Genomic DNA, 22,419 nt, shown 5'->3' with positions numbered 1-22,419 from the left:
TTTTGTATGCGAGAAAAGCACATGCGTCTTTTACAGTGACACTGAATGACACACACATGACTCCAGGCTCCTGTTTAAAGTCTTTCCGGAGTGCTCGCTCTGCGCATGCGCACAACTTAATCCTGCTCAGCTCCATCATGGCGGCTAGGGGCCATGTGCAAGATCCCAACGACAGAAGACTGCGACCCATTTACGGTAAGATTCGCATCGCACCACTGGGCTTAAAGAGACTCAGCGGGTCTGACTTGTGCTGTAGGACCGGCCTGTGCGTTACTGAGTTTATTAAAGCGCTGCAGGAGCTGTGGTGAGCCGGTTAGGCCTGTGGAGCTCAAGCCGCGGTGTCGGTTCGACTGCGGTGCCGGATGACAGTGCGTCCTTAAGCGGTCACACTCTGAAGTTTCAATCGGTTGAGGAAATCCACTTTATAGTCCATTTAAACCTAGACATGCTTAAATGTCAAAAGATCAGTGTTAATGTCATTTGATCTACCGGGTCATTACCTGTGTGAGATGTCAAAAGAGATTAATTGCCCCAATAGTGCCTATTTGTGCCTTAATATTTCATATTTTCTATGGGCTATTATGTGTATATAGCCTTAAACACATGTTTTAATTGGTTAATGATTTATTAATGCTGATTATATATGGTAATCATATTAAAGATGCATAAATCTAAGCTCTGTCTACATTATTTGAGATAGACATGCTTATTGTCTTCCAGAGATTATTTATAAGCTTCTTTGTTTGTTATTATGAACTAACTTAGGTGTTTAATTTGAGAAATTTTCTCAGGTGCAGAAATGCCCTATAAATGGCTTCAAATGTTTGAACTCTTAAACTGAATTGGTTTGAATGTATAGCCTTGGGGAACACCACTGACATTTGTGTTTTTTTAACCTGTTAACCTTCAAGGCCACTTTTGAAAAATCCCCAGAAATGGCATACCCAAACTTAAACAGATACAGTTCATGAACCCTTTGCACTAAAAGCACAAGTATGATCTCATTTGAAAGCTGACACCTAGTAGTTTATTGTAAATGTAGAAATAATTATTGTCATAATGAAAAAAAAATGTTTAAATAGCTTCAAAGTTTTGTAAAGTTATTAGAAATTTACTTTTATGAAACATCTTCATAAAAATAAAATTGAAGTTGGCCCTGGAGCAATCTAGAAATGCACTGCAGCTAAAGCCATATGTGTGACCATTTTATATTTAAAATCTGAAAATGATAAGTCTAAAACTCTGTATTTAGTTAAATGTTTTTCAAGATCATGTCAAATTACTTTATTTTGATTACTCTAAAATGCAAACTGATGTTTAGTCATCTTCTGAGTCATCTAATCAGTCTATTGTCTCTATTATTTTGTGGTGCAAACGAGCCCCATTCAGTGTGAGTCTCTCCCTGCACACATTTACACCTCTCCAGACTGGTTATGGCTCTAAATATGCATTTCTTTTGTCTGCATTATAGCTACTAACGACTGGCTATTCACAGGCTATTCATAGGGTTTCAAACCCTAATTTCTTTTATCAAAGTTCTCACTAAATATTTGAAACTGGTATCAAATGCACTGAAACATTTCAGTAAGCATTCCTATTTAGAAAAAAATCATAAATCAATAACTGCTGGTGGCAGGTGCACCTGGGCTAGCTAGCATGTTAGCTTAGCACACCATCAATACACGACCATTTATGAGATTGAAACCATGTTTGTGCTCCAAACTTACTTTATAACGCAAGTCGAGTGTTTTAAATAATCTTCTGTGATTTAATTTGGCTTCAGATAAAAAAAAATCCGACAGAAAATGTATTATTTATAGTGTTCTGCACGATGATGAAATCTATATCGATTAGCATTACATTATAAATATAATCTATTATTATGAAATACCTGGCATGGCTTGAAGAACACAGGTAACTCAAATATCATTGCAATCATGTTTATTGTCTTCAAAACATCTTTATCTGCATGTTACAGCGATCTCTGTCAGCTACTTTCTGTATCAGTGACGTCCTGGAATGTCACATGACTATGGGTCTTCTTCGTGATCCATATATGGACTGTTATTGTGCATATAGCGCCCTCAGGCTATTGGTATGAATTGAAAACACAGCACATCTCAGTAAGAAGCGATCATAATGATTACATCGACGCATTTGGGTATAAATTCAACAAATATTATTCCTGTCTATAGAAATATGATGTGAATCTATGAGAATATATCAATATTTCTCCAAGTCTGCACATTTTTGAGCTAAAGCCCTGAGGGACGATGTTTTGCGAATCGCTGTCATGACGACAGCTTGGAGTGTTTTTTATGAATGGACCAGCTGACGCTCATAATTCATATTAAAGGTATCGACTCATTTTTCCATTTCATAACTCCTGACACAAATTAAGACATAACTGTCACTATAAGTTTCTCAGAATACAATAGTGGTCAAATACTGAATCTTGAGTATTATATCTTTTTAATGATGTATAGTTTGTCAAGGTATAACATTAAATCTGATAGTAAATTTGAACTAAATAAAAAAAAAAACCGCTTCAGTGCGCCGACGCTCTGAAAACTACCAAAATTATGTGAAATCTGACTATATGTCATGTATATTATCACATATGTATTTAATGCTCATGCAAGTTGTAGACATTAATGTATTTGCATATTTTATGGTGCTTACATTGCAAAAAATTAAATAAATCTCTATGCATCTTCTATTTAAAGTTACATGGTTATTACATGATCTTACTGGTTTTATAAAACAATTAACCTATTGCATAAATATTTAGGACAAGTTCTTATTAAATAATATTATATTCAAATGATTAAATTCATTCTATCATGTTTTTATAAATATAGAATGCTGTTTTTAACCAATCAGCAACCAGGACCAGAATTTTATAAATGCAATTTTGTATGATTTTCAAATGTAATCCCGGGTTCTGAGTTCAGAATGCGGATTTGGGCACCAAATTGAAAATCAAAGATTTTTATAATAGGCCTATCCAAAATTTAAACAATTTTGAATGGAATATTATGTCAATAACTTGCAATTGCTCTACTACACTAGAGATGTTTCACTGTGCATGTGAGGTTTATCACGATCAATAGATCTATAACCTTTATTCTGCTGCTTTGTGCAGACTTGCCATACTGTTGTGTGAAATAGATCGGTATTTGCGTGGATGATTGATTAGAAATATAACAGTTATAAGGAAAGTTGATATTTGGATCTATGAATGGACAGACACAAGGAGCTGTTCTCTTGAAAATCCAAATCTACTGTCTGGCCTGGTTAATTTTGGCATCCAGCTGTCATGTGACAACATGGGCCTGTGTTTTTAGCAGAGAGACTCATGGGAAGGGAGGGGGATCCTGCATGGAGCAGCTGGTGAGAGAACGTTCTCACAGTCAGGGGTTTTGAGTGATGCAGTGACATGTCTGCAGACGTTCGGTCCTGGTTACTGATGCTGTTAAACCTTCACTTGTGTTTTAGCACCATTGAATGTACAATCTACCTATAAAACCCATTTTAAAGCGCTCATATTCTACATTTCTGTAGCATTTTCTCCACTTAAAATCCCACTCGAGTTTTTTTTGCGGCTAAAAAATGACTTTTTATAGTCAATAGAGTTAAACGGGCTGGTTAAAGCGATAGTTCTGTTATTTTGTGATTGTTTACTCACTCATGCTGCTCTAAACCTGCATGAATTCAAAAAGAACGGTTTGTAAGTACATGAAAGTGAGTAAATCATGACAGAATATTCTTTTTTTTAGGGATGCACCTATATGAAAAATTTGGTCGATAACCGATAATTCTTTATATTTCAAAGCCGCTAACCGATATATTGGCAGATAAATCTAAATAAATCCAAATTTTTTGACTCGCGCACAATTATGATGTTCTCATTATAAATTTATGTAGCCGATATGACAAATGTAACACATGTAACAAATGCTGCACATGTAACACTGTATTTTCCTTTTTTGAAGTGATTCCAATCATATTTCAAGCAATTCAAAACCATCATGTCGAATAGTGCGCATCTGAAGTGTCTCAGCTGAAGGAAATAATACATTATTTATCGGTTTTATACATCAGCCAAATTTTCTTATAGGACCGATAGCATTAAAAATGAAAGTATCGGCCGATGACAATACAGTGGCTGATATATCGTGCATCCCTAATTTTATTTGCTAAATTACACTTTAACTGGTTCAATTATCAGTCTTAATTCACACTTAAATGATGGAAACGCATGGTATCTCTCTTCTGTAATCGTCAAAGATGTTGGTAACTTCCTCATTGGTGCTGTACTGTTATTGAACCTGAATTTCTTTTCTAGATTACCTGGACAATGGCAATAACAAGATGGCAATCCAGCAGGCCGACAAACTGCTTAAGAAGCACAAAGATCTTCACTGTGCAAAGGTGTGTACTCCAGAACTCCACAGACAGTTAGAAATCATTAGTGTGGGTTACGCGCAACAAACTTCTTTATGCTGTAAAACGGGTTGCATCGCTTCCGGTTCAGGTCTTTTGTATGTGCTTCTTTTAATATAAAGCTCTTTCACTCGGGATTCCTTCAAAGGAGCGAGCAAAGATTAGCATAACCAATGTCCGAAGTTTTTTATTTTTCTTCTTTCTCTAAAATTCGAATATTAAAATAAGAATAAGAAGAAATAAAAGGAAATAAAGAATTAAACGGCAACCATAAATGAACTAGCTGATTACTTTAAAAGTCCATAGATATTGTGGTCAGTTCATACTACTGTAATAATCACACTAAGCCATATCATGATTTCGGTTTTATTTTAATTAATTGTGGAGCCCTAGCAAACACTGTTTCATTCTGGTCAGCTCAGGCTGCGATTGGTTCCAGTGTCCATGTCTCGCTTAAACGAATTGTCACGAAGCATCAGCAGAACTGATGGATTAACGCTGTCCTTCACATGACGCTATGGATAGCGGTCGACACAAAAGGCATTCAGAACGACAAAAATGAATGAATTTGACCATCTAGATTGATAAATTAGCTCTAGATGCATTTATTTTCAGGTCTTGAAGGCGATTGGTCTGCAGCGCACCGGCAGACAGGAAGAAGCCTTCACACTGGCACAGGAAGTGGCCATTCTCGAACCAACAGATGACAACTCTCTGCAGGCACTGACTATCCTCTACAGAGAAATGCACCGGCGTGAGTGTTAAAAGCACTGACACAGAGCTGAAATACTGCAGCAGAATCTCAGCCATTCACAACGAGCTAATTGAAATGGACTAATACCACGAAAACTTGCGTTTGTGCTTTTTCTTTCTGTAGCCGAATTAGTGACCAAGCTTTATGAAGCCGCAGTCCGGAAAGTTCCTACTAGCGAGGAGTACCACTCTCACCTCTTCATGGCCTACGCTCGGGTCGGAGAGTACAAGAAAATGCAACAGGTTCTGTTTGTGTTCACTCTGATGTCATCAATCATTACAGGAGGGCTGCTTAATTTGGGGTGGAAATCTAATTGCAATTGCAATTGCAATTAAAAATGTGGTTTAAAAACTGCTCCAGGTTTGCAGTGCTTGTTTGTAGGGCCAAAAAAGTTACTATAAAGTATTATTATTATTACAAAATAAAAGTGTCACTGTAAAATAAAAGTGGTATTTATCGAAAAAGATTTTATAGTACTTATATGCATGGCTTCCTTAATTTCTGCATTTTTAAACTATAAATCATTGGTCTCTTATTTTGGCGGAAGAAAACACAGGGGGCCCTTAAAGGGCCAGTTCACCCAAAAATGAAAATTCTGTCATAATTTACTCACCCGCAAGTTGTTTCAAACCTTTATTAATTTCTTTCTTCTGCCGAACACAAAAAAAGATATTTCGAAGAATGTTCTTTCGAAGCATGTCTGGTGCCAAATGGTTGACTTGCATAGTATTTTTTTCCCATACTATGGAACTCAATGGGGCCCATCAACTGTTTTGCCCATCCATTCTTTTGTGTTCAGCAGAAGAAAGAATTCATACAGGTATGGAACAACTTAGTTGTCAGTAAATGATGACAGAATTTTAGTTTTTGGGTAAACTATCCCTTTAAAGCTTTTCTTTTATTGACAACAGCTGCTTCATAAGCACATTGCAATTTTGGGAAGATTGTTGGCGCATGTTAGATGGTTTTGGTCAAACTCAGAGCAGATGCAGAGATGGAGTTTGTGTGGAGCAGCGTTTACTTTAAACAAAGATGCTGCAAACACCATATCATGAGCTGCTTGTGTGCATATGAACACAGTGCTGCGCCTCACTCATGCAACATGCAGCGCATGTATTTATTTAATTAAATAGCAGCCTTTGCAATTTGATAATCGCAATTTAAAATTGAGATTTCAGTTTAAATGGAGCTGCATTATTAATCGTGAACCTCCTAAATCATTGTTTATGTTGAAAGACTTTTCTGTCTCTTCACTTCTGACAGGCTGGAATGGCGCTGTATAAAATTGTCCCTAAAAACCCGTATTACTTCTGGTCGGTTATGAGCTTGGTGATGCAGGTTTGTTTTCTCACTTGCATAAGCAATACATATCATGGATGAACCAATGCAGAACAAAATAAATGTACTAAATTGCCTTTTCAATGTCCATCAGTACATTTCTCCATCAGCCCTGTCATGTGTGTTTCAGGCCATCTCGGCACAAGATGAAAAGCTCTCTCATACCATGTTCCTGCCGTTAGCCGAGCGTATGGTGGAGAAAATGGTTAAGGAGGAGAAAATAGAGGCAGAAGCTGAGGTAGGACGTGTTATCAATAATCTGTTTCTGTTTATTTCAGCCGTATAAAGTTTATGATGCATTTTCCATTGGCTGTTCCAGGTCCAGCTGTACTTCATGATCTTGGAGCGTTTGGGGAAATATGTGGAGGCGCTGGAAGTGGTTCAGGGGCCACTCGGAGGTGAGGAGAAAAAATTGTGCTCTTCAAAGGAATATTCTGGATTATTTCCAGTTGAATGTCTTTGTATTGGTGTCATTTACCAGAGATGATGAGAATGTAAAACTGAACAGCTGATACAAATGCCTGGTGTTTTTTACTCCATGTAAATGGCACGTTATACTTCCAATCTCTTTTTGGTATGAAATAACCTGCATTTGTGCATAGACATAATTAGGTTGAAATTAACTTTGAATATATATATATATATATACACACTAAAGTTCAAGTCTGGGGAAAGATTTTTTAAAAGAAATTAATACTTTATTCAGCAAAAAATACATTAAATTGATCAGAAAGACAGTAAAGACATTTATAATATTACAAAATATTACTGTCAACAGGGCTCAATGCTAAGGTTTTTTTTATATTGTGTTATTGTAAATGTATGTGTTATATGTTTTCATTGTTTGAACCATGCAACCTAATAAATAAGGTTATGACACCACATTTCAGATACTATTGAAATTTCACAATTCTCGATTCCAATTTTGATACCGAACCAAAAACTACTATGCTAAATAATATACTAGAGCCCGACCGATATATCGGCGGGCCGATATTATCGGCCGATTTTAGGCATTTTCCTAACTATCGGTATCGGCATTTATAATGGCCGATAAATGAATATTTTAAAAAATGCGGGTACGTTGATTCATGTAAGGGTGGCGCTGCCAATAAAGCACCTAAAAGCTGTCACAAGAACTGGCAAAAATAATGATTATGAATACAACAAATATAGCAAGGAGACATTTTAATTGTTTATTAATAAACAAGTGTTTTCAGTCAGTGTCAGCCAAAGATGAAGTTGACGATGCTGACTCGCGATCTTCAGTGAGCGCGCGCCAGAGAGAAATGCACATTTCATACGATTACATGAGTCTGTCTGTCTTTCGTTTTGAATTGTTCTGTTTAAAAGTAGACATTTCAATATAGATATATTTCAATTCTCAGGTCTATACGCTGAGTTTCGGTTCATGAGACGAGCTCCAGTTCACCCGCAGGCGCCTCCGTGTCGAGATTATCTATCGTCTGCTAAATTTACTTCTTATAAATTAAATCCAGGCAAATGGCTGATGAAACATTGATTAAAATTAAGATACAAATACAAAACGAAATTCACTTTGAAACGAAAGGTTTTGTGCTTTCTGTTTGATGTCTATGTGAAAGTTTCAAAGCATTAGTGCCGCTTTCAGAGCGCTCACGTCCGTAGTGCTGAACTGTCGCGTCTGTAACATTGTTTTTTCCTCATAAATGCAAACACGAAAAATAAAATGAATATTTTATGTAGCCTGTGGAGACTGAGAGCCAACCCTTCTTCATCCGGTGGGTGGTAGCCCACTTGTGATTTGCGCAGTGTAATTCACAGAATTGATTTCTCTGCTACAAGCCTCTGTCACGTATTGTGTGAGCTTGTGACTATTGCAAGCGCGCAGCTGAGAAGTCCTGATTATATTGTCTGCTATATTTAGGCCTTCTTATTTATTAAGGCAATTGGTTGATGAAACATTGATTACAATGCGTGGCGCGAGCGATCTCAGACAGTAAACTGATTCTGCTTTGTCTAGGGTAAACAGCTGTTGCGACGCGAGCAGTAACGGCCGCGTCCGGCGTAGACACCGTGTTAAAGCTCATTCTGCCTGATAACGCTACGTTACAACATCAAGCAATATTCCAAAAATGTATATAATTATAACACTTTATATAGGGCCATTTTGCATTAAGAGTAGCCTAGTTTCACGTTTAGTACATTTTGCTTACTAATTATTTAAAATAGTATAAAAGTACTGTACATATTTAATTAAAAACGTTTTCATTATGATATTATTCATTTTACTCTAGTAAAAAGATCTGAGTTCTTCCTCCACTGGTAGAGATTAGAGGAATTAAGAGTAAAAATAGAAGATAATAAGGTTTTGTCAGTGACACTTTTTATATATTTATTGATACAAGTTATGACTAAATTAAAAGACAAAGTCGTCGTTAGTGAAGATTATGCAACAGTATTTAGAATATAATATAATATAATATAACATGCAATGCAAACTAGTTTGGTTACAGCTCAACTGTATAATTCTCATTCTATCATTCCCCCTGCCTCCATTACATATCTGTGTCACACAAGTGTATGATTACCACATTTGAGTGATCATTGCAAAACGTGTTTATAAAATATATTTATTCTGTTTATAGCTACTGTGTAAAGTACCCATCAAAAGTTTGTACACACCAATAGGAAAGTGTCCAAACTTTTGACTGGTATACTGTACTATAATACACATAAATAATATTGCTACTGTATTATAATATACACATAAATAATATCGGCCGATATATCGGTATCGGTCTTTTTTTACTCCCTAATATCGGTATCGGCATCGGCCCCCAAAAATCCATATCGGTCGGGCTCTATAATATACAAGTACAAACAGGGCTTTTTTGCTCTCCAGCCTCTGTGGCTAGTGGTTTTCCAAAGTAACTAGCAACTCAGCATTTTCATGGGCACAATTTTGACATCGATACCATGGGGGGAATACTGCCACATAGATGACGCCTGACGCATGGATTCATTATAATCTGCTGAGTACAGATAAGATGTCAATCAATTGTATCTGTAATTGTATGATGTTTTCTGTTTATTTTGAGAAACTCAAAATAAAGTGAGGGGGAAAAAAAGATTTGGAGTGTACTATGTGCTTCTACCATTAACATTTCTTTACACTTTTTTTATTCCAAAGAATGTGCAAACCTTCCAGTTAATTTTTTTTTCTGCGTATTTTAATGCCTCTCAGTCATTTAGCTTTGTGTTTTTCTCCCTCAGAGAAGCTGACCAGTGAACTGCAGAGCCGTGAAAACAAATGCATGATGCTGTATCGCCGTCTGGAGCGCTGGGCCGAGTGCAACGCGCTGTCCTGCAAACTGCTCCTGAAGAAGTGAGTCCACTACTGATCAGTTGACTTTCTGTTCCTTGAACATAAATCGCTACTTCAGAGTGAGTTTGCTCTAGTTTAGCATTGCATTTGTGCTACATAAGGTGTTAATCGGTAGATTTTGTTTCTTTCTGCAGCCCTGATGACTGGCAGTTCTACTTGCTATATTTTGACTCTTTGTTCCACCTCATTGATCAGAGCTGGACGCCTCCACAGGAAGGAGCTCAGTACGTAAAAAGTTAATTGCATGCACATATTTAGCTGGGAAAGCATTTGTCACACTGGAAATGGAAGGTCAAGTACACTGCATTGTATACTGCCTGTCGGTGATACAGGTATTTCATCAATATTGAGCACAGTATACGTACTGCATACTAGAAAGTAGTGTGCCATTCTGAACACAATCTGTCCCATGTTCTCATGCATGCTGTGTTGTTTCTCTCTGTGTTGCAGTTCTTCAGAAGGCGAGGTGCACGCCTCCGTGGCTCAGTCCATCAGCTTCATGAAGGAGCGACTAGCCACAGAAGATGCGAAGGAGTCGAAGCATCTGAGAGGACCGTACCTGGCCTGTCTGGAGCTCATCAGACGACTCCGAGAGCGGAGCTGTCCTGAAGTACAACAGCTAGGTACAGGATGGGTCTGGACGGTTTACACACGGCACAGGCTGTATGTTTGCTGTGTGTTTCTGACATGTTTTCTCACCATGACACAGGTGAACCTCTTGAGCTCATGTTCCAGTTCTTTGTGAAGTTTGGAGACAAGCCAAGTTGCATCACAGACCTTAAGATCTTTGTGGACCTACTCGCACCTGATCAACATGTGCAGGTTAGCACAAGAAGATGCAATGCATATTTTTCATTATATTTAGGGCTGACCAAATTAACGTGTTAACTAACGCATGCGATTAATCTATTCAGTTTAACGCATTAAAATTATTTAACGCAATTAAAGCGGAATCCATTTTTTCCGTCATAATTTGGCTAGCGTTACATTATATGATCACGCTCTTATTCAGGCAAATAACACACAGAATTATGGGCAAAAATGCAGTCTTAAATTAGTTAAATAACGTCTTAAATGAACTTAAAGAGTTGTGAGAAAATGAGATGTGCGTCAGATCCGCTTCTGTCAGCAGCGGCAGAACTTACTCACACCAGCTTAGTAAAGCAGTTGCTGTCATGTCTGGCATTAATGTTAATCCAAGAACAAATGTCACAGAAAATTTTAGCTTTAATAAGGATTAATTTGTTTAATTTATAATTTATGCCGTTAAGACTGTAAAATGTTCAATAACTTATTCAATTTCCTACTTGTTAGACAGGTATGGCCAAAGGTAAATATGCCATTATTATAATTGGTTTATGTGAAGATTGTTTTAAGTTTGATCACAGGAATGAATTACATTTTAAAGTATATCAATATAATAAACATTTTAAATTGTACAATTTAACTTGTAATAATATTCATCAATATTACTGTTTTGACTATTATTAAATATATGCAGCCTTGGTGAGCATAAGAGACTTTCAAAAACATAAAAGGGTAGTGTGTATATACATCTGTCTCGAGTTTTACTTTCTTGCAACTGTCTCGGTGTGTGTGTGTGTATATATATATTTACATGCATACACTTGTAGGTATACCCTTACTTGTACATTATCACCCTTTTTTTTGTGGCTTTTTGTATTTAAGAACAGACCAGTTAGACAGGAAGAAATGTTCTTGAGTGTTTCTAACTTTCTGGCGACTGTCTCAGTTCATCAACAGGCTAATGGAGGCCGTGCCGCTGCTCGCTCCAGGAGAGGATGGGTTCGCGCTCCCGGGAGACACTCGGGCTCTGCAGAGACATCTGTGTGTGACGCAGCTCAGCCGCTGTCTGGGTCTCCAGCATGCGCTCAACACCGAGGGCAAACTGGGCCTCATCAAAGAGCTGAAGGCGCATTACCGACACGGCTTACAGTTCGGTAAGCAGATGAATAGGCAGGTTGGACTATTATAACTTCTTCCTTTTTAAATGACAAAGCCAGCCTCTTATAGTTTCCACGACAAGCACTAGTCATATTTTCTATTAAACATTTCTCATTGATATATTTTAATGGACCTATAATGATCTGTTTTCAATTCACATTTATTTGTATAGCGCTTTTCACAATTCAAATCGTTTCAAAGCAGCTTTACAGAAAATGCATTAGCAGTCCACATTACAATTTAGAAATGTACATATAGAAAATCACAGTTAGCTAAAAATGTATTCATTTAAACAATAAAATAAAGGCAGAAACAATGAGCTCACTGAAGTAATGAATACTTGTTTGTTAGCCAATGATTATGACATTTAGAAAAAATGTTGTCTTATAATTTCTTGTTTTATTTCTGGTCTAGGGAAGTCATGTTTAAAAACAGAGCTCCAGTTCTCAGATATGTACTGTCTCATGGCGGCTCATGTCTATATAGACCTGTGGTTGGAGACGGGTACGTGTGCTCCTCATTTTCAGAGTCAGTTTTATTCAAACCTGTCATGTTATTGATGTGCGAGTGCGGTGTGTGTGTTGTAGGTGATCAGAACATGTTGTGGCAGTCTATGGGGATGTTAGAAGAAGGTCTCTCCCACAGTTCCTCCAATGCTCAGTTCAAACTGCTGCTTTTGCTTCTGTACTGCCGTCTGGGGGCTTTTGAGCCGGTGGTAGATCTTTACTCCAGCCTGGATGCCAAACACGTCCAGCACGACACCATAGGGTAAGAACAGAGCGACTGCAGGAAACAAATATATCTTTTATTAATATGTTAAAGATGGCATTAAATCATTTTTTTTTTATATTATTCTTGGTCTTGTGCACAATAATCAATAGCAATAATTTTAAAGAGTAGTTATTTTGCAAGATGCAAGTTTTAGGGCATAATAATTGAATGCGTGTAATATTGTACTTCTAAAAATTAAACAAAAATATTGGAAAACTAGTTATACCATCTAAAATAAACACTTTCAGTACATATTTGTGCACATCAAAACCGAGAAAAAGCATGTATGACAGTACGCAATAACTTCATGTTACTCAGATGCAGGTGAGGAACAGTGTTCAGTTTTAGTATTGTTTATATAATATTATAGTATTTATTAGCATTTTTAATTACTTTTATATTTTCAGGTTTCATTTTAGTAATTTTGTGATGTTTTTCCTTAATTTTTAGTGTCCGTAATTTTTGTGCTTCTAAAACTGAAATAAAACAAGTTGAAGTTAAGTCTAATATTTAGAATTTTTTTTTTATAAAAATTGCATTTTAGTTTTAACACTGGTGAAAAAGTGTTATTTTCTGATCAATTGAAAATTAAATGCACCAACAAAATAGAATTTTTAAATGTATTGCTTTTTGTACCAAAAAAAAAAAAAATTAAAATATACTACATTTTTATCCAATATAAAATAAACAAGAACTTTACAGTTATTGAGCTAATAATATCATAGTCCACTTTTCATGATCAAATCCCAGTATATAAAATAAAGTCTTGGAATTATTTTAGTACATCACAGTACGCCTTAAGTTAAATGTACTTGCATGCAGTTTTTTTTTTTAAGGGTTCCTTGTCAAATATCACCCATGCTAAAGCTGTTCTTTTGGTTCTTCCCTTGTCCAGGTATTTATTGACCCGCTATGCAGAGTCTTTGGGCCAGTTTGCTGCTGCTTCCCAGTCTTGTAACTTCTCCCTCAGGTTTTTTCACTCAAACCAGAAAGATGTACGTTATAGCTGTTGTTCTTTTTAGAGATGTTTTCATCTATGTACAGAATCAAAATCACCATTCTGTCATGATTACCTCACGCTCATGCTGCTGCCGTGTGTTTGTTCCTGCAGACCTCAGAATACATTATTCAAGCATATAAGTATGGTGCTTTTGAGAAAATCCCAGAGTTCATCGCCTTCAGGAACCGACTCAATCATTCGCTGCACTTTGCCCAGGTGCGCACAGAGAGGATGCTGCTCGACCTCTTCCTGGAAGCCGACATGTAAGTCATCTTTACCTGTCGTATATAGAAGTCACAGGTGGGATTATTCTGTAGGTTTCATTGTTTTTATCTTCTTTTTATTGCACAGATCATCTCCTCTAGAGGAGAGCGTGAAATCAATGTCTCTGTTTCCGGAGGAGGACGACATCCCGTGGGACAACTTAAGGGACAACCGCGACCTGACTGTTCTCGTCGCCTGGAACCCTAAAGACCGGTACGTTGAGACAAACCTCCCGGACTAACAAACATTTTAAAGAGGACCTACTAAGCTTTTTTCCATGTTCAATTTTAATTGGCGTGTAATGTTGTAGTTATTCTCTATATCAGTGTCAGTGTTTCCATTGTAGTCTTGAGTTTCTTCCGAGAACGAACATGTCACAATATTCCTCATTATAATAATTCATACGTAGAATAAAGGGGCGCTTGTTGAGTTTGTTAGTAGTGTGTTGAAACTGGTGGTTATGGTAAGGGGCGGGACATTTCCCAAACACACTCAAAGCGCTCGACCAATCACAACACACGGATCCAGCCGACCAATCAGAGCACAGTGTGCTTTTCAGAAGAAGGGGCTTCATAGAGACAGTAGTTAAACAGAGCGTTACTGACAGACTGGGAAGAGAGGAGCCGCAACAAGGGAGAAATGGGGAAAATAGTGTGTCTGAACATTCAAGCATGAAAACCTATTCTTTGAAAGACTAGACTTTAAAAAACTGCATCATAGGGCCTCTTTGAGCATTCGTCCGTTTCAATAATGATAATATTGATCACATATTGTAGGCAGCTGAACGAGGAGCACAAGCAGCGCTCTCTCAAGGATGAAACCCTGTGGCTGAGGTTGCGGTCTCTTACTCTGCGTCTGATTGGCTGCGTCTCCACGATGTCTCACCCGCCGGCATCTCGTAACTCGGAGAAGACGATTGAAAATGGAGTGGCGGCCAAACCATCTTTCCTACTGTCACTGCTCTCTCAGCTTGAAAACACGCTAAACCAGGCCACACAGTTCACGGAAAAACAGCTGCAGGTCAGAACCGTAGACCGTTTGGCAAATGCAGTTAACGTGTTTTTTATCAGTTGCTTTATTTCTATTTCAGTCTAATTGTGCTAAGTAGCTCCTGATTGATATCAAAAAGCCAGAGTTTTGACTATCAGCATCAATTTTTGTCAAGTGTTTATATACTATTACAGTATTTATTTAAATTGACTAAACTTATATTTTTACACTTTCAGTTTTCCTTCAATTTGTTTTTTTGTAAAAAACAAATTGTGCTTTTGTCATTTTTATACAATGTTTTATATCTCTATTCATTTTTTTTATTTCACTTAGTATTTCTAATTTTGATTAAAAAAAATTAGGGTCAAGATTTATCTAATATTTAGATTTTATATTATTTTAGTTATCAAAAGCGATATGATTCTTAAATAAAATCTTTTTCAAACTTAAGGAAAACATTTTTTATTTTATTCCCAAAAATATTTCATAATGTTCTCGAGACAAAAGTTAAGAATTCTAATTCTTCAGAATAATCTTCAAAGATCACAACTAAAATAATTCCTTAAAGTTATAATAACCAATTTCTATTTCAGTCGAATTGTGTTGGGTAGTGAATTTATCATCTCAGTGGTCCAAAATCCTTTTCCACATAACTGCATATGCATAATCAAATATGTTCAGGCTCTGAATTTCTTTGTTTTGCTTTGCATTTTCAACATACTTTCTGCCGGATTTTGCATGTGGTTGCAAAAATAGAATTAGAGCCAAAACTTCTTACATGCTGTAACCTGTAAAAAAAAATGTTGTTGTTTTACAATCGCTAGGACCCATTTCTCAATCCTCACTTTTTCTAAGATCAGTGTAGCTGTGGATCATTGTCCATTGTTTGGCACAAAATGCATTTAATGACTAAATCTTTCAAATTACATGAATTTCTTTCTCACTGAGACACAACCAAAACTGTGTACCTACAGGCCCATTTGCAACCTCAAAGTTCAACTCATAACAAAAAGACTGAAATTTGCTACATTTCTACAGTAACACCATATTTAAATATATTCCAAATCTTAAAAAGGAAATGCTATCAAAACAATTAGATGTAGCTGTAATCTTTAAACTTCATTACCACATACAAGTAGTGGAATGTTCAACCTAGGAAAATTGACTTTCACCCTTTATTCAAGTATTATTTAAATGTGTTATAGATTTTGTAACCATATTACGTAGTTGTGCTTTGAGTCAATTTTTATTTGTGGTGATAACTCAATGAAACATGACAAATTGTGCTGACATAATATTTGTCTAGACTGTCATACAAAGGAATTATGAACATATGCAATAAGAGGGAACCAATGAAATATTAATAACCATATTTTAATGGTTTGATCAAACTTTAAAATCAAATGTGACATTTACTGCTGTGCCCAGCTGAAAGTTGGCAAAAGTTTGAAAGGGTGACACCTAAGTATTGAGAAATATGCCCTAGTGGTTTGTCATATAAAGCACCTGTAGTGTGTAGACAGGCCAGTGTTGTTGTTTGAACTGTTTGTTGTGTTGTGTATGTTGACAGCATCAGTACCCGTTTCTGGGTCCCGTGTCGTCTCGGCTGTCTCAGGCTCTATCCAGCGGTTGTTGTCAGTGTCAGCTCTCGTCTCTACAGCTCCCTCTACACCTCCAGGAGCTCGAGAACACCGGTCTGGGTTCGTTACTATAAAACGTTTATCTGCTCATCAATCCTTTTTCATTTCATGGCAGTTATTAGCATATTTATTTTGCTACAATTATGGAATTGAGATTTTATTGATTGAGATTTTATTTTAAATTTGTGATTTCCTGGCCTGGAATTTTTTTTAAACTATTATATTATATATTTGTCATGTATTGTTATATTAATTTTAATATTATGTATATACAAGTATATAAATAAAATAAATAAAAGCATTAAAATATTTCATTATATTCATAATTTTGTCTTTTGTATTTTCAGATGACTCAACAGAGCTTCAGACACAAATATCAAATCTTTTCAAGTCTTTAGCAGTACAACTTCAAGGTATGTCACGGATTCAACTTGTTTAAAATTACTTTAATAATTTTGCTCATATTTAATTTGTCACATTTTTTAAGTTCATTAGATGACATTGTTTTAGATTTTGTTTCTTTTTTTTTTTCACTAAAATGAAATAACTATGCTTCTGAAATTATTTATTTTCCGCTGATGTAAGTCCATGTGGGCAGGATAAATAATAATTATAAGCTCCCTTTCAATATCCGATCAAAAAAAGTCTTATTACAAAAGTGAAATTTATTGCAAATGGTTTTATGTCTCTTTTTCTGTATGCTTATCCAGATATGTTGGAAAAATGTAAAGGTGATCTATTAGAAGTTAAAGAGGATCAAACCAAGACACAACCCTTTTTACTGGAGAATCTAGTCTACTTTGTTGAAGTGAGCCTCCCGCCATTTAAGAATTCAAGAGAATGCACAGCTCTTTATAAAATAAAAAATAATTCATTCTTAACTCTTTGTTCCAGACCATTTGTATCGTCATATGGGTGTCTCATTACTGTGGAAGCGTCCTCCGGCCCTTAAAGTCTAGTTTACAGAAGAAGAAGAAAAAGAAAAAAGAAGCCAGTGCTGTAACGGTAATGCTTTGATTTCCTATTGAAGCTTTCTCCTGAGTCAATATTTGTAGGGTTAGAGGGAATGTGGGCCACTCTTGTTTATGCGCTGATTTGTGTCTCCCACACAGCCGGCAGTGATCTCGGCCTTCCAGGAGTTCAGCGGCAGCTTGCAGAGTCTCCTGAACCAGGCCCTGGAGCTCATCAAGAGCCAGGAGATCAGCCTGACGGCCCTGAAGCTGGGAGCCCTCAGTCTCCAGGGACAAACTCAGTCTGAGGCGAGTGACTTCAGAGACCGCTTTGGGCCCGATTGTCTCAAAAAGCCAGACTTTAAAGTCTGGTCCAGTGGAATTTATGCACCATTACAGTAATTAATTAATATTTTGAAATACTGTATTCCGAATATAAGAATGTTTTTTTTTTTTTCATGGAAATGCATCTGAAAAAATGGGGTTGTCTTATATTCGGCATCCAAACTTTTACATGTCAGTAATACACTCCCAACAATAGGGAGCGCCAAATAAGTGTCAAGCGATTGTTTCCCCCAGGACTGATAAACGCTGCGGAGTCATCAAACATCTCTCATTAAGCAGCCAAGAAATACAGCGTAACAGAATAATGTTAGAAGATGGCAAGTCCAAAAATGCTAACAGTCAAAGAAAGGGTTACCGTGGTCCCATTTCCAAACATTTTATGAATATGGATAGTATAAATGAAATTCGGACATACTACATCCACCATGTTGTTACTGTCACGTGTCATACCAGCGTCAGTTGCATCGCCTCACTGCTATTTATAAATCCTCACCCTTGGGCTCATGGGATAGTGAAGTGTCTATGCAATGTGCACTTGAGAATCTCGGCGGAAGTAGAAGGTCATCCGGGTACTTTTCGAATACTGTATTCAGACATAGTACACTGTTGTTGGTACACTGTTCGCATTAGGGGTGGGAATCTCTAGGCACCTTTCGATTTGCAATGATAAAACGATTTAATGATGCATCTTTTTTTTTTATACAGATTTTTTTTTTCTCACTGTGTGACTACTTGGTACTTTTAAAACCAAAGTATTTGTAATGATCCATAATGAATTTACTTCCAATTTATTTTATTAATTAAACAAATTGAAGTGATATTGCAATAAATGTTGCGATAGAGTTTGTAATTCGCTTTGCCTTTTCCGAGTTGGGTGGAAGCTTTTAAGGGTTTCCTGTATTCCACGTCAGCGCGGTTTGATCTTTATAACAGTATTCTGCTCCGAATTTGAATGCTTCCAATCAGATCTCGCTGCGATGTTATTAATTCTGCAGTGAATTCAAACGTGTTCTCACTGGATCTTCCAGCGCTGTGTAATAAGTGTGTCGTGTGTTTGAGATCGGCCCACGAGTAAACCTGTTCTGAGCTCGTGCTGTGCGGAAGCTCAAGACAATAGCGCGGTTTCGTTTGATGTTTCCCGTATCGTATGTAACAGAAGTTGCACCTTTTAAAAATTGCACAATGTTGTGGTCACACCAGTGCCACCTCGTCACCCATTTGGTCGCAGTCTGGAAACCTACTTGCATAAAGTGTGTCTTTTTCCCTTCAACTTCATAGAAGCCAACGTTACGCTAGATTTGAATGCAGAGGGTGCCGGTTAGATTTCTTGCTCAACAATCATGCGTCTCTGTTATGTGCACAGCTGCACGCCACATACCGTACAAGCGCCTTTTGGTTCCATCAACATTATATATTAACATTTAGAAAATCTATTTTTGACATTTGTGATTCGATTCAGAATCGTCTGCATCACGATTAGGGATGGGAATTGATAAGATTTTATCAATATCAATGCCACTAACGATTCTGCTTATCGATCCGATTCTTTAACGATTCTCTTATCGATTCCTGATAGCACTGTGTGGGAAAAAGTAGTCTTTTTCGGGGGGGAAAACAAGTCGTTTTAATGCTTACACTTGACTAAGCAAACTGTACTTTTTATGTAATTTCTGTAATAAATGGAACCTTATTGTAAAGTGTTACCGATTAGTTATACACCGATTAAACGTCCCGTGAGTTCAGTGTTGGAAAGATCAGTTGTTTTAACCATTCATTAAAACGAATCGGTTCAAATGAGTCATTAGTTCGCGAATTGGACGTGTCATTATCGGACGTGTGCGCGTTGTGTGATTATCCCGCCAGTTGGGACATCCCACAAGATGTGTGTCATCACAGAAAACATTTCATCACTGGATCGTTTTTTTTTTTCGTTTATTTGAAGTGTGATTATGTCAGCTGAATGTGCGGAAGACTTTTCAGAGAAGATAAGGCAACGTATTTTAGCACAATTCACACCCAGCGGCAATTCAGGAAAAACAAATCTCCGAATGCTCCACATAAAACTTTAGTCTCCCTACCTTACCATCGTGTCGTTTATTTTGATTAATATGTGCGAGGGAGAGAGGAAGACAGCGCTTAGTTTTGAGACGGTGAAGCCTACTTTCGCCTTGCTCCGAAGAGAGAGAGTGCGTGCGCGCGACCGGGGCTCTCTCTCTCTCTCTCTCTCTGCTCGATCAGTTTAACATGCGCCCTGTCACAAGCGCAGCGGTTCATCTACATTACCAGAGAGAGACAATTTTACTCACTGATCAAATAAGACTTTGCAGGACAAAGATTATCTTTGGACGCGGTGCTATGGTGCTTGATAAAGGACAAAAGGGACAGTTGTGAGTTCACGGTCTGTACATACTATGGCTGACTCAGAGCAGGAGCATCGATAAGAGGACTCGTTAACGTCGAGGGCATACAATATCGATGGATCGTAAAATTTAGAACCGGTTCTCGAGTGGAACCGGTTTTCGATTCCCATCCCTAATCACGATTCATCTAAGAATAGATTTTTTTCCCCCACCCCTAGTTCGCATACTACGTATATAGTAAGGAAATATTTGATTTTGGACGCAGCAAGGGTCTTTAAAAATAACACTGTGCATTAAAGTCAACGCCTGTCAAGCCAGTCGACCACAAAAACATTGCCTTAGAAGTGTTGTTCAGCGAGTACCAAGAACCAAAGCATGCCATTTTCTTCTTAAACTGTTTTTGAGAAACTATTAGACCTTAATTTTCAAGAATTGAACTTAGGAACATTCTTACAAACTTCTTGGAATTCCATGTCCTATAAATTGCATAAAGCAAGTGAAATGCATCAGTGTGAGTGCAATCTGAGGTTGAAAAGAGTCTGTATAGCATGTTTATGACCGCTGTTTTCTCGCTTCATTCAGGCGGAAGGGACCTTCACGAAGAGCGCCATGGATAAGGTGCAGAGCAGCTTCCTGCGTTCACTGCAGGAGATCGGGGAACTGTTGAAGAAGAGAGTGGACACACTAAAATCCCTCAAAATCTGAGCGCTCCATCGATCCACCATCCGATCCGGTCCCTGACCTGCACGGCTCCATGCGACGGCGTCCTCGGTCCCTAACTCAGTCTGTGAACTCAGCTGGTCGAGATCTCCCTCTCTTCCTATTTATCCGTCTCTTTACTCCCGTTCAGATACAGGCACACTGTAAAGTTCAACAACGGCTTCAGCACAAGCATCTACGGTGCTCCCAGCAGCACTTTTAAATGGAAACGTAACTTCATATCCCTAGCAAAACTACTACATAGGCAAATGAATAAGCAATTTTAGAAGCACTGCTATAAATTATTGTACATAGTGTGAAGATAAAGAATATCAACGAGAACTCCTTGGCGAATTAAAGTGAACTGCTTTGTCCTTTTGTCGATGTCTTGCGTTATTGTCTCTCTCACTTCCCAGCCCTAGACCTCGCGAAAGCCCTCCTGCGATTCGTATTTCCCCTACCGGTGCCACTCCGTATCGGGAGAAGCCAACTTCCAGACTGACACCCTGCGACGCGTTCATGTAGCCGTTCGCGACGCACGACCAGCCAGGAGCTAAATTGGTCCCGAGGAGATTTTGCGCAAACTTTTGGTGGGGTGGTGGTGCCAGTATCCGGATGCTTTGGGTGCTTCTATTACGATGTTTCTTTATATATTCCAAATGACTTGACTTGAGCCACAAGCGTTCGAAATGTAGCTTTCCCGACGGTTTGTTAGAAATTGTCACCATACGGTAATAAATACATCAAAGTAGCATTGAATGCTACTTTTTTTAAGACATAGTGAGGTTTGGGAAAGTTTGTGTACTTTGGTTAAAAATTGATTGATGATGAAAAACATTTATTCAATCATGTTAAAAAAATTAATTTTATGCTTAAAATGGCGGATGAGTGGTTCTGTATTTTGGTTGGTCCGAATTGTTTACTTAGAACTCTAAAAAATTGTTGATTGCACTGAAGATGTCCATTCAATGATGAGGTTTTATTGTTGCATACCAAAAACGTCTAAATTAACCTTGCGTTACCGTCGCAGTAGAGACTAAGGTAGGTTTTTATATGACTGATTTGTTGATGTCTACCGGGAAGTGCAACTTGTTTACAATGTTTCCGAGCGCCATTATGAATCATGTTTATAGTGTGTTATACTGTGTGCTGCAATCTACGAGCTTTCACTGCTTTATACCTGCTCGAGGAGGGAGGGAGGGAGGGAGGGGAGATGCTTTTCTCTTTTGTCAAGCTTTTTTATTTTAATCCAACACAACGGGTTACAGGACAAGTTGTGCAGCGAGCGGCTCTTCCATCGCTCCGGGACTGAAGGGCTCATTTCACGTCCTCGCTGCCCCAAAGTATGAGGATAAGCGCTTCTGGACTGAGGAGCTCGTTTCGAGATGTCAAGAGGTGATTGGAAGCGTGTCGGCTGATGAATTCTTTTGTTAGGGAATTTAAGGAAATACAAACAAAAACACTGGAATGTGAAAAGGAGGTTTTTTTTGTTTTGTTTTTTTAATAAAAAGTAAATGTTCCACATGCTAA

At 37.6% G+C, this 22,419-nt stretch overlaps 1 protein-coding gene across 1 annotated transcript; it reads left to right on the top strand.

The window, feature by feature from the left end:
- Positions 1-87: 87 nt before the first annotated feature.
- naa25 (N-alpha-acetyltransferase 25, NatB auxiliary subunit) lies at positions 88-22,413 on the top strand. The gene is made up of 24 exons (XM_077243730.1): positions 88-195; positions 4,349-4,434; positions 5,062-5,200; positions 5,324-5,442; positions 6,464-6,538; positions 6,669-6,776; positions 6,858-6,936; positions 9,794-9,905; positions 10,040-10,129; positions 10,356-10,528; positions 10,615-10,727; positions 11,659-11,866; positions 12,285-12,374; positions 12,458-12,638; positions 13,537-13,636; positions 13,753-13,904; positions 13,993-14,118; positions 14,682-14,925; positions 16,466-16,595; positions 16,883-16,948; positions 17,246-17,343; positions 17,430-17,540; positions 17,648-17,794; positions 20,773-22,413. The coding sequence occupies exons 1-24, from the start codon at positions 138-140 to the stop codon at positions 20,893-20,895; spliced, it is 2,928 nt and encodes a 975-aa protein (XP_077099845.1). The 5' UTR covers positions 88-137; the 3' UTR covers positions 20,896-22,413.
- The last annotated feature ends 6 nt before the right edge of the window (positions 22,414-22,419 follow it).

This window comes from Siphateles boraxobius, unplaced genomic scaffold (genome assembly GCF_051911475.1).
Source record: "Siphateles boraxobius isolate OS27281-9 unplaced genomic scaffold, OSU_SipBor_1 25, whole genome shotgun sequence".
NCBI classification, from domain to species: domain Eukaryota; kingdom Metazoa; phylum Chordata; class Actinopteri; order Cypriniformes; family Leuciscidae; genus Siphateles; species Siphateles boraxobius.
Note: the sequence above shows the minus strand (reverse complement) of the source record. Positions and strands in the feature narration are given on the sequence as shown.